Consider the following 27741-nt stretch of genomic DNA (forward strand, 5'->3'; position numbering starts at 1 on the left):
CAACCGCCATCGCATGGCAAAATAAAGTACTGCATTTTCAAAAATTAACTCAGCGGACAACGAAATCCGAAGTTTCAAAAAAAATCTTGCCATTTTATTTCTGGCTAGCGAGTAACTTTAGCTATGGCGAAGAGATTCCTATTCTTGCCAAGCCAAAGCAAAAACCTAAAGTTTGGTGAAGCATCTTTTGAGATTTTATCAGACTTTCTCATAAATCTCAATATCAGAAACAAAGATAAACTGAGCAATTTATCACGTTACAGTGGGGATTTTAAAGACAAAAGATTGATAGGTAAGTTTTTAGCTCGCTGCTTGCTAACGGTTGTTCGTAACTTTGGTCAACTATCTCATTGTTCTGCCTGTGCTTTGGCAACGTTCATTACAATAGGGTGACCAGACGTCCCCGTTTACCGGGGAAATTTCCCCGTTTTTAACTGTGCGTTAAAAACAGACCGCAAAGTGAAATATTTTACTTGGCAAGAAAGACCAGGCAGCAGAGCCTACGGGTTGACGTCTCAATCGCGTTGTGCTTACTTAGGCCAACAGAGCGGGCTGCTCGCTTATAGTAGCTTCATTCACTCTTCTTCTTCAACTAACTACTTGCTCGCGATAGTTTTAGAGAAAACTGCTATGGAAAACTCGGCCAGAAGCTAGCAAGTGTCAAGTGAATCCACAACATCACCACAAACGTCTTTTCAAGCCAGGTAAATTACAATCGTTTGAGATACTAGCTAGTGATGTTATAATATCACAATGTATTATATAGATAGATGATCTGCCCTATAAGGTTTTAAATAGGTTATGCTAGCTAACGTTAGCTATATAGACTAAGTTAGCTAGCTAGGTTAAAACACGTCCACATGTAAACATGCAGTGGACAGGCTGTTTTGAAAATATGATTGTATTAAATGAATGCACAACTTATTCAGAGCATATTTTTGTAGATTACAATTTGAATGGTTTGTCATTATAATAAGTAGTGTGAAAATATATTTAGAAATGTTCATGGATAGCATTAGCAGTGGAGAGGAAGGAGAGGAGGAAGACTGGACTGGATAGGAAGAAGAGTGAAGGAGACAGAGGAGGAAAGATAAAGATATGATTACGGAGCCTGCCAATGTATTATTCCAAACAATGTTTTTGAGATAAAATACAAACATGAGGCAAGCAATGGGAATCTGTTAAAATACTTCGGTTATCTAATAGTATGCTATTTATTAATACAGATTGGAGAGGAAGGAGAAGGAAACATGAAGGGAGTAAAAAGACTGAAGCAAGGGGAGTGTAGAAGAGTGAGGTGGAAAGGTGAAGAGAAGGAAAGGAAGACCCGAGTGAAGAAAAGAGGAGGAGAATAAAAAGTTAAGAGACTAATTAAGACTGGCACAAGGAGAGTGAAGAAGAGCAGACAGAGGAGATACAATGACTCTTTCCAAGAAATGGAAATGCACTTTTTTTAATGATAAACATGATGAGAGAATTTCCATTTCATACGCTCAGGTCAAGACGATAGAATGGTTCACTGCATCCTCTCTTTCAATTGGCAGCCGGTGAAGAACGGCAGTGGTAGAACATCATCAGATGAAAAAGCATAAAGCCTCTCTGATTGCCCGTGTTGGTATGTCCTCTGTCACCACATTCTTCAAGAATATGGTTTAGCTGTGCAGGAGGGTGTCTTTGCATACCATACCACACTATGCGACACAATCATAGTTACAAATCTATGGACTGCACAGCACAACTGACACGGAAGCTTTATGAGCAAAAGTTTACATGTGCTAGGACAAAATGTGACGCCATAGTGAGTAACGTGTTAGTAACATGGGCAACTACTTTGGTAACACAGGACCTAGACCAGGTTGAATTTGTGTCCCTGTCCATTGATGTGTCCCATCATGGGAATGTAAAGCTGCTGCCAATAGTAGTCAGATATTGTAAGATATATGAAGGCAGCACATCTGTGGAAACAAAACTGCTTGATTTTGTTGAATTGAATGGAGAAACACCAGAGGAAATTGCAGCTGAGGTCCTGGTGGTCATCCAAAAATGTAACCTGGAAAACATTCTCTGCCGACAACAAATACCAACTTTGGAGGACTGAATAGGCTGGGGAGGGTCAATGTCCATACCAAAGTTAAAAATGCTCTGCAGCGGGAGGTGATTGGCTTAGGTTTTCATTCATAACATGGCCAGAACAGCTTTGGATATGATGTTGAGTATCTGCTCATAAAGATCTTTGAATATGTTCATATTTTCACTGTCAAAGTAGAAAGACTGAAGGGCTTTTGTGAGTTTGTTGGCCAGGAGTAGCATAACATTTTAGGACCCAGCAATGTTCACTGGATGTCCATGCTCCCTGCTCTAGAAAGAGTGCTGAAAATGTATGTGCCATTGAAATCCTTTGTTATTTCTGAAGACAAAATGCCCTGTTGTCCTGCGAACAATGTTCGAAGATCCACTGACTGAACTTTGGCTGGCCTTTGTCCATGGAAACTTGACTGTATTCAGTGACACGATCAAGATGCTTGGAGGCCAGGACCACTGTGCTGTGGACTCCGCTGCAATTCGGAGAAACGTTCTGGCAAAATTGACTGCAAGACGTGATGTAAACTTCCAGTTTTGGTCAGAGGACTTTGAGAGAGTTAGAGGGAAATGAAGCCATGTCTAAAGGCAGCTTTCTCAAAACATCCCAATCATTCTTCACTATGGCTGTGAACTACTTGCAAGCATGGGGAAAGCACACAGATAATCTAAAATATTTACATGGTCTCCTTTTAAAAAGGCAACCTCGGCGTGAAGAGATCCAGAAGGCAGCAGGCACACTGCAGGACAAATGCCCCAATGTGACCATCAATGAGGATGCATCATTGTGTGACGAAGTTACTGGCCTGTAAGAGTTCCTAAAGGGGGGATCGCTTGAAGAATGGAAAACATCTGAGACACCGCTTAGTCAGAGATGGAGCACGGTGGTTACCCACTTCAAATATAATGACATCCCACACACTAACCTGGCTAGATTAGTGTATGTTGTCATGTGCTTACCTGGAAGTAATGCACCAGTCGAGAGAGTGTTCTCCCAAATGAATGACCTATGGACAGCAGCAAGAAATAGGTTCATTGTTCCTACCATCAAGGCCATGCTTATTGTGAAGACAATCTATTAACCTCCCCTGCCAGGAGTTCATGGAGAAGCTGGCCAAAGACAGCAATCCTGAAGAAAATATATTCTTCTGAGAAATATACAGATTAGGTTGGTATAAGTATATTATGTAGTTACCAATCTCATCAGCATCTTATTTCTTTATTATGTTGTTAAGTATTTCATGTATACTATTGTCTGTTTTTTCAATTTTGTTCATGTTCTATTCTGCTCTTATTCTACCAGGACCACTGAATGGCTGTTCAGATTGGACAGTTCTTTCTTGTCTGTAGTGTTTCTGTAATATAGTTGTTTTCTCTATCACAGTGTGCCTGTTAGTCTAAATACATGAAACTGGAATTGTCCCCCTTTTTTAGTTCTTAGATAATAACATTGGATATTTTAATTATTTATTGACCGCCGAACTGGAAATGGCCCCGGGTTTTCATTTCAGAAATCTGGTCACCTTACCTTACAAGAACATGCCACCGGAAATGCGAATGGCGCCATGTTTGTTTATGCTAAAGTTACATAACATTACGTTATTTTGGCTTCACAGGTAACCCGTGACAGGTTGACCAAACCAATCTAATATAAGAAAACGAGGCCACTAGGGTCAAAATTAAAGTAAATATGAATTATCCATAACCACACGGACACTAGCTATAAGTTATGTGCTATTATTTTGTTGATTTTCTGATCGACTGATAAACAACTGAATCACGTCGTAAACAGAAGAGATGATGAAAGTCGGATCTTTCATATTAGATTCGATTGGACTAAGTTATTCTGCTACACAGTAGCAAGTAGCATAACATTTTGGCTCCCGAGTGGCGCAGCAGTCTGGGCTGTATCACATCCGGCGGTGACTGGGAGTGCCATAGGGCGGCACACAATTGGCCCAGCATTGTCCGGTTTGGCCGGGGTAGGCGGTCATTGTAAATACGAATTTGTTCTTAAACTGACTTGCCAGGTTAAATAAAAAAATAAGCGTTGACAATAACATTACAAATGTATTTATATAGCCCTTCTTACATCAGCTGATATCTCAAAGTGCTGTACAGAAACCCAGCCTAAAACCCCAACAGCAAGCAATACAGGTGTAGTAGCACGGTGGCTGGGAAAAACTCCCTAGAAAGGCCAGAACCTAGGAAGAAACCTAGAGTAACCAGGCTATAAGGGGTGGCCAGTCCTCTTCTGGCTGTGCCTAGTGGAGATTATAACAGAACATGGCCAAGATGTTCAAATGTTCATAAATGACCAGCATGGTCAAATAATAATAATCACAGTAGTTGTCGAGGGTGCAACAAGTCAGCACCTCAGGAGGAAGTGTCAGTTGGCTTTTCATAGCCGATCATTCAGAGTATCTCTACTGCTCCTGTTGTCTCTAGAGAGTTGACAACATCAGGTCTGGGACAGGTAGCACGTCCGGTGAACAGGTCAAGGTTCCATAGCCGCAGGCAGAACAGTTGAAACTGGAGCAGCAGCACGGCCAGGTGGACTGGGGACAGCAAGGAGTCATCATGCCAGGTAGTCCTGAGGCATGGTCCTAGGGCTCAGGTCCTCTGAGAAAGAAAGAAAGAAAGAAAGAAAGAAAGAAAGAAAGAAAGAAAGAAAGAAAGAAAGAAAGAGAGAATTAGAGCGAGCATACATAAATTGACACAGGACACCGGATAAGACAGCAGAAGTACTCCAGATATAACAGACTGACCCTAGCCTCCCGACACAAACTACTGCAGCATAAATACTGGAGGCTGAGACGGGAGGGGTCAGGAGACACTGTGGCCCCATCCGATGGGACCCCCGGACAGGGCCAAACAGGAAGGATATAACCCCACCCACTTTGCCAAAGCACAGCCCCCACACCACTAGAGGGATATCTTCAACCACCAACTTACCATCCTGAGACAATGCCGAGTATAGCCCACAAAGATCTCCGCCACGGCACAACCCAAGGGGGGCAGCAACCCAGACAGGAAGATCACGTCAGTGACTCAACCCACTCAAGTGACGCACCCCTCCCCTCCTAGGGACGGCATGGTAGAGCACCAGTAAGCCAGTGACCCAGCCCCTGTAATAGGGTTAGAGCCAGAGAATCCCAGTGGAGAGAGGGGAACCGGCCAGGCAGAGACAGCAAGGGCGGTTCGTTGCTCCAGAGCCTTTCCGTTCACCTTCACACTCCTGGGCCAGACTACACTCAATCATATGACCTGAGATGAGTCTTCAGTGAAGACTTAAAGTTTGAGACCGAGTCTGCATCTCTTACATGGGTAGGCAGACCATTCCATAAAAATGGAGCTCTATAGGAGAAAGCCCTGCCTCCAGCTGTTTGCTTAGAAATTCTAGGGACAATTAGGAGGCCTGCGTCTTGTGACCGTAGCGTACCTGTAGGTATGTATGGCAGGACCACATCTGAAAGATAGGTAGGAGCAAGAACTGGAGTAATATGATCAAATGTTTTGGTTCTAGTCAGGATTCTAGCAGCCGTATTTAGCACCAACTGAAGTTTATTTAGTGCTTTATTCGGCTAGCCGGAAAGTAGAGCATTGCAGTAGTCTGACCTAGAAGTAACAAAAGCATGGATGAATTTTTCAGCATCATTTTTGGACAGAAAGTTTCTGATTTTTGCAATGTTGTGTAGATGGAAAAAAGCTGTCCTTGAAACAGTCTTGATATGTTTGTCAAAAGAGAGATCGGGGTCCAGAGTTACGCCGAGGTCCTTCACAGTTTTATTTGAGATGACTGTACAAACATCAAGATTAATTGTCAGTTTCAACAGAAGATCTCTTTGTTGGGACCTAGAACAAGCATCTCTGTTTTGTCCGAGTTTAAAAGTAGAACGTTTGCAACCATCCACTTCTTTATCTCTGAAACACAGGCTTCTAAGCGAGGGCAATTTTAGGGCTTCACCATGTTCCATTGAAATGTACAGCTGTGTGTCATCTGCATAGCAGTGAAAGTTTACATTATGTTTTCGAATGACATCCCCAAGAGGTAAAATATATAGTGAAAACAATAGTGGTCCTAAAACGGAACCTTGAGGAACACCGAAATGTACAGTTGATTTGTCACAGGACAAACCATATACAGAGACAAACTGATATCTTTCCGACAGATAAGATCTAAACCAGGCCAGAACTTGTCCGTGTAGACCAATTTGGGTTTCCAATCTCTCCAAAAGAATGTGGTGATCGATGGTATCAAAAGCAGCACTAAGGTCTAGGAGCACGAGGACAGATATATTATGCAGAGCCTCGGCCTGACGCCATTAAAATGTAATTTACCTTTTTAAAATGATATTTACAAGCAATATCCACCCTGTACAATAAATATTGCTCACTATGCTATTTAGCTTAAAATTTGATCATTTGAACCTTTATTTAACTAAGCAAGTCAGTTAAGAACAAATTCTTATTTACAATGACAGCATATCACGGCCAAACCCGGACGACGCTGGGCCAATTGTGCACCCCCCTATGGTACTCCCAGTCACCACCGGATGCAATAGAGCCCAGGATCGAACCAGGGTCTGTAGTGACGCCTCTAGCACAAAGAAGTAGTGCCTTAGACATCTGCGCCACTCAGGAGCCCTATCCCAAGAATCAAACCCACTCTCCCTACATGTACATATTACTTCAGTTCCCTCAACTAACCGGTGCCCCTGCACATTGACTCTGTACCGGGACCCCCTGTATATAGCCACGCTATTGTTATTTTCCTGCTACAGTTGAATTAATTGTTACTTTTATTTTCATTATTTTTTTACTTATCTATTTGTTGGTTAAGGGCTTTTAAGTAAGCATTTCACTGTAAGGTCTAGTCTAATAATAATAATAATAATAGGTCTAGTTGTATTGTATTGTATACACCTGTTGTATTCGGCATATGTGACAAATAAAATTTGATTTGACCCTGTCTTTGCAAGTGCCATGCTCGAAAGTTACCACAATAAACTGTCTAGCTAAAACATTTACAGACTTGAACTGTAGGACTAGGCCATGAAATCCAATCTGAATAGGCCTAAAACCTCTGGCTCTGTTTTCCACAGAATGCATTTTCCTTGTCACAGAAGAGTTAAGACTTGACTCCATGGTTGGATATCATGCTGTTGAATTACTTGAAAGGTAGGATTCATGATTTGAAAACAGAAACTATCAGTTATCTGTCAATGTGATTCAAAGTAAGACCAATTTAATGAGTATCTTCTGCTAACAGGTTCATGATAAAGCACCTGGATGATCTGTTTTCAACACCACACACACCTGCAGGAGCAGCAGGTGCCCATAAAGGAAATTACGCGGACCTTGTTTATGAGAAACTGAGTGAGAAGTTCCATCTCATTCTCCTCTCTTGTGTGCAAATAGCAAGCAAACTGTCTTTGCACAGTGCTGTGAGTTTTGGGAAACTTTTTCATTATCATATGTAGTTGAGGTTGACCGATTTTATAATTTTTCAATGCCGATACCGATTATTGGAGGACCAAAAAAGCCGATACCGATTAAGCTGGCAATTTTATATATATATATTTGTAATATTGACAATTACTGAATGAACAATGAACACTTTTATTTTAACTTAATATAATACATAAATCAAATCTATTTAGTCTCAAATAAATAATGAAACATGCTCAATTTGGTTTAAATAATGCAAAAATACAGTGTTGGAGAAGAAAGTAAAAGTGCAAACGCAGTAAAGTTTAAATGAATGCTTACGAGCCTGCTGCTGCCTACCACCACTCAGTCAGACTGCTCTATCAAATATCAAATCATAGACTTAATTATTATATAATAAACACATAAATATGAGTCTTTGGTCATTAATATGGTCAAATCTGGAAACTATCATTTTGAAAACAAATCGTTTATTCTTTCAGTGAAATTCACGGAACCGTTACGTATTTTATCGAATGGGTGGCAACCCTAAGTCTAAATATTGCTGTTATATTGCAGAACCTTCAATGTTATGTCATAATTATGTAAAATTCTGGTAAATTAGTTCGCAACAAGCCAGGTGGCCCAAACTGCAACGAACGCAAGAGACGTGACACAATTTCCCTAGTTAATATTGCCTGCTAACATGAATTTATTTTAACTAAATATACAGGTTTAAAAATATATACTTCTGTGTATTGATTTTAAGAAAGACATTGATGTTTATGGTTAGGTACATTTGTGCAACGATTGTGCTTTTTTTGCGAATGCGTTATTGTTAAATGCTCCCCGTTTGGCGAAGTAGGCTGTGATTCGAGGATAAATTGACAGGCACCGCATTAATTATATGCAACACAGGACAATGTAATGTAATCGGCCATAATCTGCGTCCAAAAATGGCAATTACCGATTGTTGTGAAAACTTGAAATCGGCCCTAATTAATCGGCCAACCTCTAATCTGTAGATCACCATTTGTATCACCATTCATAATGTCAATAATACGTTTCTCACCTTTTACTTTACCAGGTGGTTGACAACAACACAGCAGCGCAGTTTCTTCACTCGATGGGCCACAGCATTTCCAAACAAACTATCATGGACATGGAGCTGATGATCTTGAAAGCACTTGACTTCAGGCTAAACACCCCCAACCCTCTGACTTATGTTGAGATACTCCTGGAGGTGCTTGGTAAGTATTTCACATTCTGTAGTCCTTATGATAACCATAAAAAGAGACATGACATTTTGCTGTAATGAGGTCTACATTACTTGCTACATTCCTATTTAGGCCTGTAGAACCCATTGCCTACAGGCAATGACCAAAAGTGCCCTCTTTGGTCTCATGGGCAGAATGTTATTAATATCTTTAAAAAATATTATTTAAAAAAACCTTGATAAATCCAATGTTTCTATGTCAAACCGTTTAGTTATATTCCAGTCTTCTGTCTTCTGGGTAGTCCGTCATTGTAAATAATTTGTTCTTAACTGACTTGCCTAGTTAAATAAAGGTTACATGAATTTTTTTAAAATATAAAGTGTAATATTGGGATGCAAACTCACAATTGAATACATTTCAACTCTATATCTGACATGGTACAGGTGTCTTCTTTTAAAAAAAAATCCCATAACCATGTGTGTGCGCGCGGTGTATACTTCTGTTTCAAAAAATATTTGTTTAAGACTACCAAGAATCACTCTGTGACCCTGATTTAGCCCACTGCTGTAAAATGTTTATACAGTAAAATGCCTCTGGAAAAGTTGTGTGAGGAGGTAGCAGGGCTGAGGGGTAGTTTGGAGTTTAGCCACAGTGAAATTCTCATGCTCCAAGGAGAGAACAAGGCACTCACAGCCAAGGTAAAAATCCATGATTCCAACATGGATAGTTTTTTCAGGGAAAACAGTGATGAAGGAGTCGCTACTAGACATACAAAGTCGTAGCATGCGTGAAAATATTTTTTTCTGGGGTTCCTGAGGATGTATCCGATAATCCAGACGGCGCGATCAGAGAATTCATGCAATCTGCCGTGAAACTTCCTATAGAGACTGTAAACAAGGTGGCTTTCCACCGAGTACACAGACTTGGAGCCCGGAGCGACAAGACCAAGGGTCCCCGACCGATCATCGCAAAATTTGAACACTACCAACAAAAAGAGATTATCAAAGCAGGGGAAGGGAGCTTAAAGGGACCAAATTCGGTCTCAATGATCAATTTCCAAGGGAGATAAACAAACATCGTAAGAGACTGTATCCGGTACAAAGGCAACAGAGGGAGAAGGGTAAGCGTGCCTTTCTCATTGTGGACATACTCTTTATAGATGGACAGCTATTCCGAGACAGCTCCATAACACCATGGCTGTACTAAATTCTACAGGGACTTCAGGTTCTGAAAAAAAGAAAGTATGGGAACTGTAAAAATATCTGAACACTATGAAGTGGATATGAACACACACATACTCAATTACATGCTCGCATACACATACGGACTTACACACACACACACACACACACACACACCTGATCTTGCTCTCTCCTCACTCTCTTTCTCTCTTTTCTCTCACTCTCTATTGTCGAGAACTGTTTTAATATTTAATGTTTCTTGTTTGTGTATCTTTTTTAAGTATTTGTCTACAAGTTTATATATGTTTACAACAAGCATGGGGAAAATATCAGGACAGCACGCATTATAGTCTTACTCTTATACAAACATTGTGCACACTCACTAAATCACATCCAATATCATACACATCAACCTACTCAGATTTACTACACACATAATATCTTGTCTCAATTTTCTAACATCTGTGGAATTGGCTCACAGGCAAGGGAATAAAACAAATATTGCTAGAACCTATTTCTTGAATTCTAAATATCAGACATTTGAATGCTTTAATTTTGACCGTCATATCTCTGATGGCAGTGAAAAGTCACTAATTATGGTCAATTTAGACTGAGAATAGTATCAAGTTATGGTAAGGGGTGAAATAAGTATAGGCAGTTATAATTGTAACAGTTTAGCAGATTATAAAAAAATAAAATAAAATAAAAGGAATATAATATATACTGTTTACAGGAAACTCACTCTACATCCTTAGATGAAGTTGCGTGGAAAAAGGAATGGGGTGGTGAAATAATTTTCTGTCATGGACAAAGTAACTCAAAAGGTGTGATGATATTAATTAACAAAAATGTTGATCTGAATGTGCAAATAGTCAGGAATGATTTGCAAGGAAGGTGGATCTTTTTGAATATGAAAGTGGACGAAAAAGAGATTTGGCTCATTAATCTATATGGTCCAAATCAGGATGATCCATACTTCTTCGAAAATATTTATACCAATTTCTTGAACTTACAGGCAACAAATGATCAAATCATTATGGCAGGAGACTATAACACAGTGTTAAGTACCTCAATGGACCGTAAAGGTAATCACTCTACAAACTATCATCACTGTGTCCTTAAGGAAATCACAAATATTATGGACACGTTAGAAATAGTGGATATTTGGAGACTAAAAAACCCGACCTAGTGAGATATACATGGAGGAGACTTCATCAAGCTAGTTGTCTTGACTACTTTTTCTCTCTTGCATTAAAGGTTAAAAAAGTTTTAATAGGGGACTGCGATTGGATGCGATTGGATCATCATCTAATTGGCATTCACATATAGGTTTTCCACGTGGACGGAGATATTGGAAATTTAATCAATGTTTACTGGAGGACAACTTATTTTTAACTAAGACAAAATAATTTATAACTGAATTTTTCCAGTATAATATAGGTTCAGCAAATCCCCTTATTGTTTGGGATACCTTTTAAATGTACCTTCAGAGGTCATTCAATTCAATATTTATCAATAATAAAAAAGCAGTTTCTGGCTAAAGAGACAAGACTATCAAGGGAAATCCATTAACTAATAGTACAGGTAGACAGCAATAAAAACAATACTACAGAGATACAAACTAAGTTAGAGGAAAAACAAAAAGAACTTGAGAAACTGTAGTGGCCAATCGGTTCAAATATGACAACGAAGAACTTTGAATTCAATGATAGACTTTTAATACAAGAGTATAACAAGCCGGAGAGCCCCGCGGGACCCATCACCTCCAGAGCTCTCGCTCCCCCTTTTATCTCCCTCCATACATCATCAGTTCATCCCCCAATGCAAATACAGTTACATTCCAATCCGTGCGTCTTGTTTGTTCAGACCAGTAACGCCCACATCTGCTTTCGGCAGATTACAAGACCCTTGCTGTTCCTGCACTTAGCTAAATGCATTCTTTTGTTTGTGTATTATCTAGGATCAGCAGACTGTGTCTCCTCAGTTTCTAGCGTGTCCAGCTATACTAAAAATAGTTTACATTCCTCTATTTTACAGCCCTATGCTTTGGCTCTGTAATTAACTCTGTGTCCCTCTGCATGTGTATTTCATCTCCTTTAGCTTTAGGGTGCCCAGCTGCCCTGTGATTGATGTCTGTAATCCATCAGTTGGTCATTTGGCTGACCCCGTCCTTAGACAACCTTTGATCTTTGTATGTCCAGCTAGCCTAAGCGTCTATGTTTCTGCATTTTTAGTGTCCCCTACCCCCATGGCCTTTAACTGCTTCCTGCCCTATACAATAGAAAATGCATTTTACCAGAACAGGGAATGAACCCATAAGTGTACCTTTCTCTTTTGTTATCAAATCATGTATATAATTCTCCCACATAACCTCCCTCTGGTGCTTTAATAAGCACCAAAAAACTTAAAAGGACATATACGGAACATAATATCAACAGTTGATTAACAAAAATAAAGCTTCCTAATTGACTAGACCAAACATCTCTAGTATTTCATAAGAGTAAAAGATCTAGTTAGAAACAAACAATAAAAGAAATACATAACATTTTGTTGAAGCATGAGCATGTAGGTACAAAATAAAATTGACACAATTTAGGCTTTCAACATGATCCTCCCTCTCAGACACCTCTCCAACAATTGTGATACCAGTGATACCAACCTCTGTTAAAAGATTAAGGACATGGTCCATAGACACTAATAACCGGGATATCCCACTGTTTCCTACATGTTTTTAAATTTAACCTAGTATCTAAAAGGCAAAACTAACTTTTAATTAAAAGAAACCAAAAAATTCATTGATATACCTATCAAAAACATTCAACAAAACATACAACACAAGGCCGTGAGCAAAAGTAGACCTTACATAACACCTGTCGTACTTACTACGGAAATGACCCTTTTTGTGGATACGTATCAGTTGACTGTCCTATGACTTTGGAATGTCAGCACATACATGTAAACCATCCTTGTGAAAACCATGGCAAGTGTAACCACCTCCAGAGACCACTCCATACAGGCAGTTTGGATTACCAAAAGGCAGTCAAGGGGTCCACCAACCACATTGCATAACTGTCCATTTCCATCAGTATAGTGGCCTGGCCTACCCGGCACAGGATTAACTATCACCGGAGTGTCAGCTCTACTTACAAACATCTGTTTATCCGTTGTCTGGATCACAAGTGATTTCACCCAGGGTAAAACACAACAAAATACAATACCCAGAGCCAATAACCCCCCTCCCAGTATAAAGGCCATCCTAGCAAACATAGCTCTCCATTACCCCAATGCTAAGTCCAACCAATCCCAAACATGAGAGTCCACCCCAGCATTTTCCTTAACCTCTTCTCTTAACCCTTTAACCTCTTGCTCCTACCTGGCACGCAGGCGTCCCATCTAGAGATCTGGAAATGCAAATGCGCTACGCTAAATGCTAATAGTATTAGTTAAAACTCAAACGTTCATTAAAATACACATGCAGGGTATTGAATTAAAGCTACACTCGTTGTGAATCCAGGCAACAAGTAAGATTTTTAAAATGCTTTTCGGCGAAAGCATGAGAAGCTATTATCTGATAGCATGTAACACCCCAAAAGACCCACAGGGGACGTAAACAAAATAATTAGCATAGTCGGCGCTACACAAACCGCACAATAAAATATAAAACATTCATTACCTTTGACCATCTTCTTTGTTGGCACTCCTAGATGTCCCATAATCACTATTGGGTCTTTTTTCCCCGATTAAATCGGTCCATATATAGCCTAGATATCGGTCTATGAAGACTGTGTGATAAACGAAAAAAAATAGCGTTTCATAACGTCATTTTTTTTAATTAAAAAAGTTGACGATAAACTTTCACAAAACACTTCGAAATACTTTTGTAATGCAACTTTAGGTATTAGTACACGTTAATAAGCGATAAAATTCATCAGGAGGCGATGTAAATTCTATAGGTGTCCGTCTGGAAAAAATGTCAGGAGAAATCTCAACCAAAACATCCGGTCGGAGACCGGAGGGAATCGGTTGCCTTGATTCGGTTTGACCAAGAATCAAAGCCGAAGCAAATGACAAGACTCTAGACATCGTGTGGAAGCTGTAGGTACTGCAACCTCGGCCTCATTTAATTCAGTTCACCTTTAACAATTCCTGGAAGTGGCGCATGGATATTTATTTCCATTTTCAGTGATCAGATTTCCCTGCACTTTTCGATAGGGGGTAGGAGTAACAGGTTAAGGTCAACAAAGTCAAGGTATTGGAGGGGCCATCACAAAGCCCTGACATCAATGCCATAGAAATCTTTTGGGCAGAACTGAAAAAGCACGTGCCTACAAACCTGACTCAGTTACACAAGCTCTGTCAGGGGGAATGGTCCAAAATCCACCCAACTTATTTTGTGAAGCTTGTGGAAGGCTACCCGAAACGTTTGACCCAAGTAAAACATTTTAAAGGCAATGCTACCAAATACTGAGTGTATGTAAATGCACTATGTAAACTTCTGGCCACTGGTAATGTGATAAAAGAAATAAAAGCTGAAATTAATCATTCTGTCTACTATTATTCTGACATTTCACATTATTTAAACAAAGTGGTGATCCTAACTGACCTAAGACAGGGCATTTTTACTAGGATTAAATGTCAGGAATTGTGAAAAACTGAGTTTAAATGTTTAAAAGGTGTATGTAAACTTCCGACTTCAGCTGTATATAATGGGCTGATGGTGAAGTAGACATACTTGGTATTCATATCACAAAATATATAAATAAGCTCTCCACAATGAATTTCAATAGAAAACTTGTAAAAATAGACAGGATCCTGCAACCATGGAGAGGTAAATACCTGTCTATTTATGAAGAAATTGCCCTGATTTAACTCCTTAGTTATATCTCAGTTTACTCACTTACTTATGGCGCTGCCTACTCCTGAAGATTCTTTTTTCAAATCATGGGGGGAAAAAAATCAACTTGAGGGGGGTCTCGAATTGTTGATGTAAACCTATGGTGGAACTGGGTTGATTTTGTCGGGTTCGGGTTCACTTTTTTTTGTCCTGGTGGGAGTTCTGTCAACGTGCCCTTGAGCAGGGCATTAACCCTGGATGCTTCTGTGTGTCGCTCTGAATGGGAGTCTGTTGGATGACTGGTATGGTGTAGTTGTTGAGCTGCTTCACTGCAAGTATATTGTATGTTTTGGATATCCAATAAAATCATTTTTTTAAATGCCTCTTGGTGTTTCCGGTATGTAACTATTTATTCACTACCCACCATATCCTACAGGGCACAATGACTCTTCTATCCCTGTGGGGCACCTGCATCACCTCAGCAGACACGTGCTCCAGTTCACCTACCTCCAGAGGACAGCCATCTATGACTCCCTGCTCAAGGCCACCACTCAGTGCCTGAGCCCATCTGACGAACAGAGGTAGGCTGTGTCCCAAAAGGCACCCTATTCCCTATAGTGCTCTAATTTTGACCAGGGCCATTGGCAGCCATAGTTATCCCCTCTCAATGTTAGTAACAGTAGGCCGTGTGTGTTTAGTTAACAGCAGTGTAACAGCCATAAATAAGCATGTGTCCCCTTTGAAAACAAACAGAAAGACTTTCGTGTCGGTGACTGAAGACTGCATGCTTCTTGGTGTTGGTGTCATTGCTGTGGGTGCATACATCCTCAATGTCACTAACTGGGAACAGGTGACTATAATATATCCTTCTTGTAAACAGTCATAGTATTAACTTTTATTTCTTCCATACTTAATAAGGTTTAAGCTATTATGTTGAAGTTGGATTGTAAACTTTCGCTAAAAACTAGTGTTTGGTTACTACAGTGCATGCTGCTCAGTGAACTAGTAACAGCCCAACCATTGATCACCAGGTAGTGGAGGAGCTGAGTCACATCACAGGGATCTCAGTGAAGAGCATCAGTGATTTCACACATGTTACACTGATGCACATTACCAAGAACAACTCTCCCATGGTCACAGCAACTTGAGTCGAGTCCGAACAACACATTCATCGATTGAAAGATTTTATTTACGCTAAGTTGGTCTGAAACTTGACAATGAACTAAGTTTCTTTAGCTACAGGAAGTTATGAAAGAAAGAAAGCCATTGAGACTTAGACAGTACAGTATGATACAGTAAAACAGTACAGTAAAACTAGTGTCTGTATGTAAAAAGATTGAAAGGTTCGCACCAAACATCTGATGTAAAAACTAGCTCCCTGAGTTTGACTTTCTAGTTGATTTCCTTAAGAATTTAACTTCTATTTTCTGGATATTTATTTCTGTTTACTGTTCCAACAATTAGCAGCATTAAAGAGCCTTCTTCCATCTATCAAGTCATATCTGTTAAATGCCATAGTGTGCAATATAAAAGCAAAGCTGATGTTAAAATCCTAATAATAGAAATGTAATAAATAGTGTAATAAGTAATTAATTTAACTTAAATAGATAAGAATACATGTATTTATTATACCCACCACCTCTCTGTCAAGTTTATTTCTCCTCTGTCCAGATGGTACCACCATTGAATAAGATGCACTGCATCGTGTGTTAAAATCATTTCATGAAATAAGTTAGAATAAATTCATCATAAACGTCACTTCACCCAGGATTTAAAAACAGGAAGTAAGAAGGGTGAAGGTGTCAGGTGGGTGGGTCAGGTGTCCCTGGCGTGTGATTGCCTCTCTGGCTCCCTCTGCTGGCTCTCACCCTCAGTGTGCGTGGAAGAAGAGAAACCCATCAAACCTGAGGGAGAATCAAGACAACATCCAGTCAACTGCTGTTATTCAACTGTAGATAGCTATTCAGAGAGTGTGACACATTTCACTGCACCTACAATAAAACATCTTAATTTGTTGATATATTTTTAACAAACGGCCAGTAAACACAACAGGTTCCATTGATCAATCATTCTTCAATCAAAGTTGTCCTTTAAACCTAACAATCTTTCAAATCAAATTATTTAAAATCAGATTTACTCCTCAAATCCATTTTTACAAAGAAGGCAATTATTTAGTAAATTGCAGACATATCAATAAAGAACTCTGGCTATCAAGTGTTGATCCATTTAGATTTGCACAGTATTTCTGTCACCAAATGATCAACACTGTCGTCACCTACTGTTGGCCCCTGCTGTTCTCTGAATCAGGTACAGTCTGGTAGCCATCTACGATAAAGAAACATTTCTGACCTTCAATCTATCTCATACTGTAGCAGATAATCATGAACGTACCAATTAGTTATACTCCATTATTTATGGGAAGCCTAGTGAGTCATCTTGTTTTAAATCCCTCTCTCACTTATACTGTGTACCTCACCTTTAAAACAGGCTTAGATATAGGCTTAGATATAGGCTATCTACTTTCTGAGTAACAACAGCATTAACTTGTGATACTGTATGTATAAATGGATAGCTGTGGAGTAGTCTGTACCATTGGGGAACAGGACGTTAGTCCCTCACTGCATGAGCACCATCACCATGAAATAGTTCCTCCCTACCCTAGAGACGGCGTTGCTACGTGACTGGGCCACCTGCAGCAGCTCTGAGAACCTCTGCCGAAGGATCAGCAACATGTACAGCTCTGGACTGGTCTGCTCCACCTGGGACGGCAGGGAAGTCAGGAGGTTAAAAGAGAATATGGATGAGATAAACAACCTACTAATATTTACTCCTACTAGCATGCCATATCACACAGCAGGTTAGTGTTTTTCGTCATGAATCTTGTTCTGGAGGCAGATCTGCAGAGTGGTCACGAGCTGGCACAGCCACAAAGTCATAAATTCTGATTTTAAACCTAACCCTAACATTCAAATCAAATCTATTTTTATAGCCCTTCGTACATCAGCTGATATCTCAAAGTGCTGTACAGAAACCCAGCCTAAAACCCCAAACGACAAGCAATGCAGGTGTAGAAGCACGGGGGCTTCTAGGGAAAAAATCCCTAGAAAGGCCAAAACCTAGGAAGAAACCTAGAGGAACCAGGCTATGTGGGGTGGCCAGTCCTCTTCTGGCTGTGCCGGGTGGAGATTATAACAGAACATGGCCAAGATGTTCAAAAGTTCTAACCACACTGCTAACCCAAATGCCTAACCCTAATGTCAAATTATGAACTAAAGGCAACTTTTGATTTTCATGAATTATTACAATATAGCCAATTTTGACTTTGCAGCTGACACATCTAGTGGACATTTCTCAGCTCTGCCTCCAGAGCAAGATTCATAACCGTAAACGTCAGCCTGCTACCACACAGATAAGCATTTATATTGTAAGTCACAACAATAGACTGATACAGTTATTGCACAGCTGGGTAGTATGCTATAGGGATATGCAAAAGAAGGGATGTGTACCTGTGTCTGACCATGCCTTTGGTAAAACTCCTCCATGTCAAAGTCGTCCAGATCCAGTGTTAGGCTCCCCTTACACAACTCACAGGTTTTGACCGCAGACAGTGTGGTCCCTGGAAACACATGGTAACACACACACTTCATTCCTTCGATCAGTTCAGAGCCTCACCATCATGATTCATTTCAACAATTAAATCAGTCATTAAACTTACCTGACTGTATTTTAGTCTGGATCCACCTCTTCAGGCAGTCGTGGTGGATGTACTGCAGGCTGCCGGAGCAGAGACAGGGGGTGAGCAGGGGGTTGGTCAGGGAGCCAGCACCACACTGACAGATACGACACTGGTCCCCTTCCTCCTCATCAGACGACTCTTCCAACAGGCTGTGGAGGTTAGAAGATTACAAATGAGATGAAGAATATAGGATGAGTTCATGCTACTTTATAAAGTTGTTCTTAATGTTTTTTACACTCAGTGTAGGTCAAATTAAGATCATACATCTGTATAAAAGCAAAATAAATGTGCATGCCAAACTTTATCAAGGTACCAGGAACTACACTGCTCAAAAAAATAAAGGGAACACTTAAACAACACAATGTAACTCCAAGTCAATCACACTTCTGTGAAATCAAACTGTCCACTTAGGAAGCAACACTGATTGACAATACATTTAACATGCTGTTGTGCAAATGGAATAGACAACAGGTGGAAATTATAGGCAATTAGCAAGACACCCCCAATAAAGGAGTGGTTCTGCAGGTGGTGACCACAGACCACTTCTCAGTTCCTATGCTGATGTTTTGGTCACTTTTGAATGCTGGCGGTGCTTTCACTCTAGTGGTAGCATGAATGGCACATCAATGCGAGCTGTGGCAAGAAGGTTTGCTGTGTCTGTCAGCGTAGTGTCCAGAGCATGGAGGCGCTACCAGGAGACAGACCAGTACATCAGGAGACGTGGAGGAGGGCAACAACCCAGCAGCAGGACCGCTACCTCCGCCTTTGTGCAAGGAGGAGCAAGAGAAGCACTGCCAGAGTCCTGCAAAATTACCTCCAGCAAGCCACAAATGTGCATGTGTCTGCTCAAACGGTCAGAAACAGACTCCACGAGGGTGGTATGAGGGCCCGACGTCCACAGGTGGGGGTTGTGCTTACAGCCCAACACCGTGCAGGACGTTTGGCATTTGCCAGAGAACACCAAGATTGGCAAATTTGCCACTGGCGCCCTGTGCTCTTCACAGATGAAAGCAGGTTCACACTGAGCACATGTGACAGACGTGACAGAGTCTGGAGACGCCGTGGAGAACGTTCTGCTGCCTGCAACATCCTCCAGCATGACCGGTTTGGCGGTGGGTCAGTCATGGTGTGGGGTGGCATTTCTTTGGGGGGCCGCACAGCCCTCCATGTGCTCGCCAGAGGTAGCCTGACTGCCATTAGGTACTGAGATGAGATCCTCAGACCCCTTGTGAGACCATATGCTGGTGCGGTTGGCCTTGGGTTCCTCCTAATGCAAGACAATGCTTGACCTCATGTGGCTAGAGCGTGTCAGAAGTTCCTGCAAGAGGAAGGCATTGATGCTATGGACTGGCCCGCCCGTTCCCCAGACCTGAATACAATTGAGCACATCTGGGACATCATGTGTCGCTCCATCCACCAACGCCACGTTGCACCAGACTATCCAGGAGTTGGCGGATGCTTTAGTCCAGATCTGGGAGGAGATCCCTCAGGAGACCATCCGCCACCTCATCAGGAGCATGCCCAGGCATTGTAGGGAGGTCATACAGACACGTGGAGGCCACACACACTACTGAGCCTCATTTTGACTTGTTGTAAGGACATTACATCAAAGTTGGATCATTACATTTACATTTAAGTCATTTAGCAGACGCTCTTATCCAGAGCGACATACAAATTGGTGCATTCACCTTATGACATCCAGTGGAACAGTCACTTTACAATAGTGCATCTAAATCTTAAACGGGGGGGGGTGAGAAGGATTACTTATCCTATCCTAGGTATTCCTTAAAGAGGTGGGGTTTCAGGTGTCTCCGGAAGGTGGTGATTGACTCTGCTGTCCTGGCGTCGTGAGGGAGTTTGTTCCACCATTGGGGGGCCAGAGCAGCGAACAGTTTTGACTGGGCTGAGCGGGAACTGTACTTCCTCAGTGGTAGGGAGGCGAGCAGGCCAGAGGTGGATGAACGCAGTGCCCTTGTTTGGGTGTAGGGCCTGATCAGAGCCTGGAGGTACTGAGGTGCCGTTCCCCTCACAGCTCCGTAGGCAAGCACCATGGTCTTGTAGCGGATGCGAGCTTCAACTGGAAGCCAGTGGAGAGAGCGGAGGAGCGGGGTGACGTGAGAGAACTTGGGAAGGTTGAACACCAGACGGGCTGCGGCGTTCTGGATGAGTTGTAGGGGTTTAATGGCACAGGCAGGGAGCCCAGCCAACAGCGAGTTGCAGTAATCCAGACGGGAGATGACAAGTGCCTGGATTAGGACCTGCGCCGCTTCCTGTGTGAGGCAGGGTCGTACTCTGCGGATGTTGTAGAGCATGAACCTACAGGAACGGGCCACCGCCTTGATGTTAGTTGAGAACGACAGGGTGTTGTCCAGGATCACGCCAAGGTTCTTAGCGCTCTGGGAGGAGGACACAATGGAGTTGTCAACCGTGATGGCGAGATCATGGAACGGGCAGTCCTTCCCCGGGAGGAAGAGCAGCTCCGTCTTGCCGAGGTTCAGCTTGAGGTGGTGATCCGTCATCCACACTGATATGTCTGCCAGACATGCAGAGATGCGATTCGTCACCTGGTCATCAGAAGGGGGAAAGGAGAAGATTAATTGTGTGTCGTCTGCATAGCAATGATAGGAGAGACCATGTGAGGTTATGACAGAGCCAAGTGACTTGGTGTATAGCGAGAATAGGAGAGGGCCTAGAACAGAGCCCTGGGGGACAACACTGGTGAGAGCGCGTGGTGAGGAGACAGATTCTCGCCACGCCACCTGGTAGGAGCGACCTGTCAGGTAGGACGCAACCAAGCGTGGGCCGCGCCGGAGATGCCCAACTCGGAGAGGGTGGAGAGGAGGATCTGATGGTTCACAGTATCGAAGGCAGCCGATAGGTCTAGAAGGATGAGAGCAGAGGAGAGAGAGTTAGCTTTAGCGGTGCGGAGCGCCTCCGTGATACAGAGAAGAGCAGTCTCAGTTGAATGACTAGTCTTGAAACCTGACTGATTTGGATCAAGAAGGTCATTCTGAGAGAGATAGCGGGAGAGCTGGCCAAGGACGGCACGTTCAAGAGTTTTGGAGAGAAAAGAAAGAAGGGATACTGGTCTGTAGTTGTTGACATCGGAGGGATCGAGTGTAGGTTTTTTCAGAAGGGGTGCAACTCTCGCTCTCTTGAAGACGGAAGGGACGTAGCCAGCGGTCAGGGATGAGTTGATGAGCGAGGTGAGGTAAGGGAGAAGGTCTCCGGAAATGGTCTGGAGAAGAGAGGAGGGGATAGGGTCAAGCGGGCAGGTTGTTGGGCGGCCGGCCGTCACAAGACGCAAGATTTCATCTGGAGAGAGAGGGGAGAAAGAGGTCAGAGCACAGGGTAGGGCAGTGTGAGCAGAACCAGCGGTGTCGTTTGACTTAGCAAACGAGGATCGGATGTCGTCGACCTTCTTTTCAAAATGGTTGACAAAGTCATCTGCAGAGAGGGAGGGGGGAGGGGGATTCAGGAGGGAGGAGAAGGTGGCAAAGAGCTTCCTAGGGTTAGAGGCAGAAGCTTGGAATTTAGAGTGGTAGAAAGTGGCTTTAGCAGCAGAGACAGAAGAGGAAAATGTAGAGAGGAGGGAGCGAAAGGATGCCAGGTCCTCAGGGAGGCGAGTTTTCCTCCATTTCCGCTCGGCTGCCCGGAGCCCTGTTCTGTGAGCTCGCAATGAGTCGTCGAGCCACGGAGCGGGAGGGGAGGACCGAGCCGGCCTGGAGGATAGGGGGCATAGAGAGTCAAAGGATGCAGAAAGGGAGGAGAGGAGGGTTGAGGAGGCAGAATCAGGAGATAGGTTGGAGAAGGTTTGAGCAGAGGGAAGAGATGATAGGATGGAAGAGGAGAGAGTAGCGGGGGAGAGAGAGCGAAGGTTGGGACGGCGCGATACCATCCGAGTAGGGGCAGTGTGGGAAGTGTTGGATGAGAGCGAGAGGGAAAAGGATACAAGGTAGTGGTCGGAGACTTGGAGGGGAGTTGCAATGAGGTTAGTGGAAGAACAGCATCTAGTAAAGATGAGGTCGAGCGTATTGCCTGCCTTGTGAGTAGGGGGGGGGGAAGGTGAGAGGGTGAGGTCAAAAGAGGAGAGGAGTGGAAAGAAGGAGGCAGAGAGGAATGAGTCAAAGGTAGACGTGGGGAGGTTAAAGTCGCCCAGAACTGTGAGATGTGAGCCGTCCTCAGGAAAGGAGCTTATCAAGGCATCAAGCTCATTGATGAACTCTCCGAGGGAACCTGGAGGGCGATAAATGATAAGGATGTTAAGCTTGAGAGGGCTGGTAACTGTGACAGCATGGAATTCAAAGGAGGCGATAGACAGATGGGTAAGGGATCAGCCTGTAGTGTAGTTTTCCACTTTCATTTTGAGTGTGACTCCAAATCCAGACCTCCATGGGTTGATTAATTTGATTTCCATTGATCATTTTTGTGTGATTCTGTTGTCAGCACATTCAACTATGTAAAGAAAAAAGTATTTAATAAGAATATTTAATTCATTCAGATCTAGGATGTGTTATTTTAGTGTTCCCTTTATTTTTTTGAGCAGTGTATATTTAGAGAGGATACTCATCTGACATAATGACAAGAACAGAAGGAAAGAGTACTTGTCCCATTCTCCAGCTCCTCTCACCGTTCTTTGATTTTGCGTAACGTCTCTGGGTTGGTAGCCGGTGCTGATTGGGCCTCCTGAGCTGCCATAGCACCGCTACCCTGCTGTGCGTTGCTCATCTGAATGTGAGCCACCTCCCTGCGGATGTCACGGAGGGCCATCAGGGCCATGGTCAGGTGATCCATCAGCCCAGAGGTCCCATGGCGCGAGGCTTCACTGGAGGACGGAGTGTCCTCTGTACTACTATCACTACTACTGGCCTCTCCTCTGACCTCCTCTGGTTCCTCCTGCTGGATCCTGCTGACCAGCTGGGAGTGCCTCAGGGTGTAGCTGGTCCTGGGTGGTGAGGCCTCCAGCACCGGCCATCTCTCTGAGCCCAGCCAGATGGGGTTAGCTCTCCTGGGGCTAAGGGGGCTGAGATGATCCAGCTCAGGGAGGTGGTCATACAGCTGCTGCGGGATAGTGAGAGCCCTGCTGGCTCTCTGTGTGACAGAGGGTGTTATGGACAGCGGTGATATCGACAGTCGACCTACTTGCATTAGTGAAGGCATGGGACTATATCCTTCTCCAGTGTATGAAGCTCTACTGTTTGGTGATTCTTCAGGGGTGCTTGTTGACTCCAAATTCAGCTGGCACTGCAGGCCCCTGGGACTCCGGACGGTACGGACACTGGGAGACTGAGAGGCAGTCCACCTCACGGGGATTTGGTAGCTCTCTCTATCAGCATCCTGACATGAATGGCTGTCGTCTTCCCCGTCTGACTCAGACTCGGAGGACAGAACACCCAGCGTGCGGAAGTGGCTGCTGAGGGGGCCGGTGAAGGAGTCACTGAGACTGAGAGAGCTGCTTTCCAGGGTGCCACTGCTGGAGGGGAATTGCGAGGGGAGGGACTCCGGTACGGACAAAGGACTGGTGTCAGCTAAACTCCTGGAGCAGAGCTCAGCCCTGTAGGTGTCCTCACTGCGTACGTACTCCTCTGTGATACTACTGCTCTCTGAGAAGCCCTGGAAGGGATCCGAGATCAGCTGAACATAGGGATGGGACTCTGGGTCGTCTGGGCTGGGGGAGCGGTGGTACTGCAGTGAGGGAAGACAGGGACAATCTGTGTAGGATCTTCTAGAAAAGGTCAGGGGCTGTGGGAGGGAGCAGCTGTCTAATGGCCTCTTGACCAGATCATGTCTTGTAGAGATGTTTGAACTATCTGCACGGTCACATGATGGTGCCCCTATCTTTTTCTTCACCCTCAGTGTGTCTTGACTTTGTGTTAGTTTCAGAGTGTTTGACTTAGTTGCACATGTGGATAACTTACAGGCTCTGTTTTTTACAGCCACAGATCTGTGTTTGTGACATGGTGGAGATTGTTCCTTACCTTGAAAAAAGCATAAAGAAGAAAGTATATAAATTTGGTCAAAAATGTAAATGTAAATGGAGTCATTGGACCCCATAACCTCTGGTGAGAGAAGTCCGTCGTCTAAGACAGGGTTTTACCAAACTCAATCCTGCCGCCCCCCCGTGCACAATGTTTTTTCTCTAGCACTACATCGTCAAGCTTTGATTTATTGAATCAGCTGTGTAGTGCTAGAGCAAAAAACGAAATGTGCACCCCCGTGGGGGCGTGGGTGGGTGGGGGGGGGCATGGTCTAAGAGGATGCACCAGAGGATGCATTGTGAGAATCTTACAGTGGGATGCCAGTGGGGCAATGGCTCTTCTCCATGTCTTTGATGTGGTTGCCAATTCTGCTGTTCTACTTTGGGTTACACTGCTCTGGGTTCCGCTGGAGATGGCAGGAAAGCGGGACTCTGAGCCTTTGTTCTGTGAGTTTCTCATCTCTGATCTGGTGGATTTCACAGAGCTGGAGGACTGAAAGGCAGCAAGACAAGGTTTAGAGAAACGATTAGAGGATGGATAAAGATGAATGTAGGCTACAGTCTCAACCAATGAACTGTAGAGATGTTGACATTTTACTTTAGTCATTTTGCAGACTCTCTTTGTAGTTAGTGCATACATTTTTCATACTGTCCCCCCATGAGAATCAAACTCACAACCCTGGTGTTGCAAGCACCATGCTCTACCAAATGAGCTATACAGGACCAATGTTGTTTCAATGACATGTACAGACAATGTTATGTGGCACTTGTAAAACTGTAGAAGTGTGAATACCTTCTTGGTGCCTGGCGCTCCCTGCGCCCATGGTCTTTCATACCTGCGGGCTTTGAACCTATTTGTCTGAGGTGTTGGTGAAGGCGTCCGTACTCTGTGTACTTCCCTCCTCACCTCTGCGTCTGCCCTTTCCTGTTCCTGTCTGCGTAGGTGGTCCTGCAACATAATTACGTTCATTTCCATATAATCGCCTTAATTATCACCATCATTATCATCACTTTCATTCAGCAATAATCTCTACACCATAGGCTACCACTGTTATCGGTTGCTGTCATACTTGAACAACATCCGTCATGCAATTGTCTATGCCCTGTAAACTTTCATGTCATTTCAATTATTTGAGAACTGTACAAGATTTAGGCCTACCTCTTCGGAACATAGCTTACCTCATATTTAAGGTCTCTCCTCTTCCTCACCTCACAAATGTGTTCAGCATTGGTGAGGTTCTCAGCTGCGCGTCTTTCCCAGCTGTACATTATGTGGACAAAGACTCCTGACATACAACGTTACAAATGGTCGATATGTGAAGTAAATTTGATTGATTTATAAGATTACACATGGAGCTATTTTACATATCAACAAAATTAGCTAGTTAGCTAGTTAGCTAACTTAGCTAACTCGTTGGCGTGTTCGTCACCATAATAATGTAATATATTAGCTAGTTAACGTTATATAATAGGTAGGCTAAGACAGGTGGATCGGTTGAATTGTGGTGGCAGATGCTTAAGCAAATGCAAATGCCCTACCATTCTGTTAACCTATTAAGTAATTACAGAATAGCTAAATTATTATAATCTCGTCTTACTATTTAATCGAATCCATTTTCAGTCAGTGAGCCGCTAGATAGCTCGCTACTTCCTAAACTGTGTTTTCCCATCTGATGCGTCTCTTCGTCTCCATAGAGATGAGGCACGCTCACAAAACTTCAGGTGGAGTTGTATGGGCGTGTCGGTCGCGCGCATGCAGTTTTTTTTAAATGGAAATGTGCCTCCCAAGAATTATACAACAGGTCAGATCTGAGCGCATTCATGTTGGTAAATATAGGATATCCATAGCTCATCCAAACAGCTCCATCACATGGTAGGTAGTCATTGGGGGATTGATTTTTTTATGGCTCACTTGTCAGTTCTTTAGGGGCCTGCCTTTTGCTTTTTCCTAGCAATTGGTTGCTATGCTGCTACTGTTTTCATGATTTTGTTGATGCAGTGTATGAGATTCATAGGCCTTATCAACCTGGTCACTCACACCTATAGGCTACAGTACAGTCTAGTTCACACAATAATCTAAGTAATACACAAAAGTAGTTCCCTGCATGCTGGTTTTCCTGCCCCCTGTTTTATATAATAAATAAATATATGCCATTTAGCAGACGCTTTTATCCAAAGCGACTTACAGTCATGTGTGCATACATTCTACGTATGGGTGGTCCCGGGAATCGAACCCACTACCCTGGCGTTACAAGCGCCATGCTCTACCAACTGAGCTACAGAAGGACCACTTCTTTCTTATGAGGCAGAAAGAAAAACATTTGACCTTTTTTTGAATGTATAAAAAACATATTTACTCATGTCTCTACTTCAATAATATAACTTACTTCAGTAATATCAGTGCCAGTTCGAAGTGGCCTTCTCTTTACCCTTATACAATACAAACACAAATAGCTTCTTCCCGCCCCTGTTTCGGTAAAAAGCTGAGGGATGGGGCTAAAGAAATGTAATCACTCTCAAATTCATGTACAGAGATATGAATGCAAGGACTGACCATCCATGATATCAAAATAATAGTTTTAACCATGTTTTGAGGCTGTATAGTGTTTGTTTACGTTTACTTTGTTTACAAACATTGGAGTAAAACAAGCATATATTTTGGGTTCTGATGGAGTACGACAATTGAACTAAGCTCATGAGACATTTCTAAGTTATATTCTTTAAGAATCAATGGGTACATATCATGTAGCTACTGCTGATTGCCCATTTAATGGACAATTAACTGCATGTCAAATTGTTGTTGTGCTAACCTTACAGCTTGAGAATATGCCTGCCTACCCCAACTTCAGTAGCAGATTGTATATCTGTTATGGAGAGATCATGGGAATAGAGAAATCTGCACCCCATGATCCTTCAGGAGTCTCACAGGCAGCACAACATCTGAGTGCAGAGCGGAGCGGTGTGAGGGATTACAGCTGCCTGAAGCACCTGAGGGAAGGTGTGTGCAGTGGAGCTGCTGTGTGCGAGGTAGACTTTGCTTTGGCATAGAGAGTGATGTTCATCCCCAATAGCACCCTATTCTATGTTTAGTACACTACTTTTGACCAGGGCTAAAAAAACAGTGCATTAAATAGGGAGGAGGGTACCATTTGGGATGCGGTGAGAGAGAGGTGCTGGAGTTTCAGTGGATTAGTAGGGGATGCAGAGGACAGACTTCACTCTCGCTGGCATAACACTGCTTCAGCTCTGCATGACTGCTGATCGCTCCAAATCAAATTTAACCCTAA

General features: G+C 42.9%; 2 protein-coding genes across 3 annotated transcripts; one reads left to right on the forward strand and one right to left on the reverse strand.

Annotated features, from left to right (window-relative positions):
* The first annotated feature begins 39 nt into the window (after positions 1-39).
* On the forward strand, positions 40-16423 carry cntd1 (cyclin N-terminal domain containing 1). The gene is made up of 7 exons (XM_035801225.2): positions 40-292; positions 7185-7260; positions 7352-7526; positions 8597-8759; positions 15178-15322; positions 15495-15591; positions 15773-16423. Exons 1-7 carry the CDS (start codon positions 124-126, stop codon positions 15887-15889), a joined length of 942 nt encoding a protein of 313 aa, XP_035657118.1. The 5' UTR covers positions 40-123; the 3' UTR covers positions 15890-16423.
* LOC118402871 (E3 ubiquitin-protein ligase MARCHF7-like) lies at positions 15909-26171 on the reverse strand. Of its 2 annotated transcripts, XM_035801224.2 has the most exons (9): positions 26053-26171; positions 25634-25740; positions 25248-25403; positions 24767-24947; positions 23108-24455; positions 18457-18626; positions 18248-18357; positions 17399-17500; positions 15909-16645 (listed from the first exon to the last, which is right to left on the reverse strand). In XM_035801224.2, exons 2-9 carry the CDS (start codon positions 25721-25723, stop codon positions 16640-16642), a joined length of 2163 nt encoding a protein of 720 aa, XP_035657117.1. In that variant the 5' UTR covers positions 25724-25740; positions 26053-26171; the 3' UTR covers positions 15909-16639. The 2 variants fall into 2 exon arrangements, with proteins under 2 accessions (XP_035657117.1, XP_035657116.1); XM_035801223.2 differs by lacking the exon at positions 26053-26171 and having other exon boundaries at positions 25634-26041.
* Between the last annotated feature and the right edge of the window lie 1570 nt (positions 26172-27741).

The sequence above is a fragment of the Oncorhynchus keta genome, chromosome 24 (genome assembly GCF_023373465.1).
Source record: "Oncorhynchus keta strain PuntledgeMale-10-30-2019 chromosome 24, Oket_V2, whole genome shotgun sequence".
Classification (NCBI taxonomy): domain Eukaryota; kingdom Metazoa; phylum Chordata; class Actinopteri; order Salmoniformes; family Salmonidae; genus Oncorhynchus; species Oncorhynchus keta.

What these genes read in the sequence shown, in the direction of transcription:
- cntd1 (XM_035801225.2), top strand. Translation starts at nt 124, where the DNA reads ATGGCGAAGAGATTCCTATTCTTGCCAAGCCAAAGCAAAAACCTAAAG. An exon ending in TAAAGACAAAAGATTGATAG is followed by an intron (nt 293 to 7,184) that starts GTAAGTTTTTAG and finishes TGTTTTCCACAG; the next exon opens with AATGCATTTTCCTTGTCACA. An exon ending in GCTGTTGAATTACTTGAAAG is followed by an intron (nt 7,261 to 7,351) that starts GTAGGATTCATG and finishes TTCTGCTAACAG; the next exon opens with GTTCATGATAAAGCACCTGG.
- LOC118402871 (XM_035801223.2), bottom strand. Translation starts at nt 25,747, where the DNA reads ATGTCAGGAGTCTTTGTCCACATAATGTACAGCTGGGAAAGACGCGCA. An exon ending in GGAGAGACCTTAAATATGAG is followed by an intron (nt 25,404 to 25,633) that starts GTAAGCTATGTT and finishes ATTATGTTGCAG; the next exon opens with GACCACCTACGCAGACAGGA. An exon ending in TGCCCCACTGGCATCCCACT is followed by an intron (nt 24,456 to 24,766) that starts GTAAGATTCTCA and finishes GCTTTTTTCAAG; the next exon opens with GTAAGGAACAATCTCCACCA.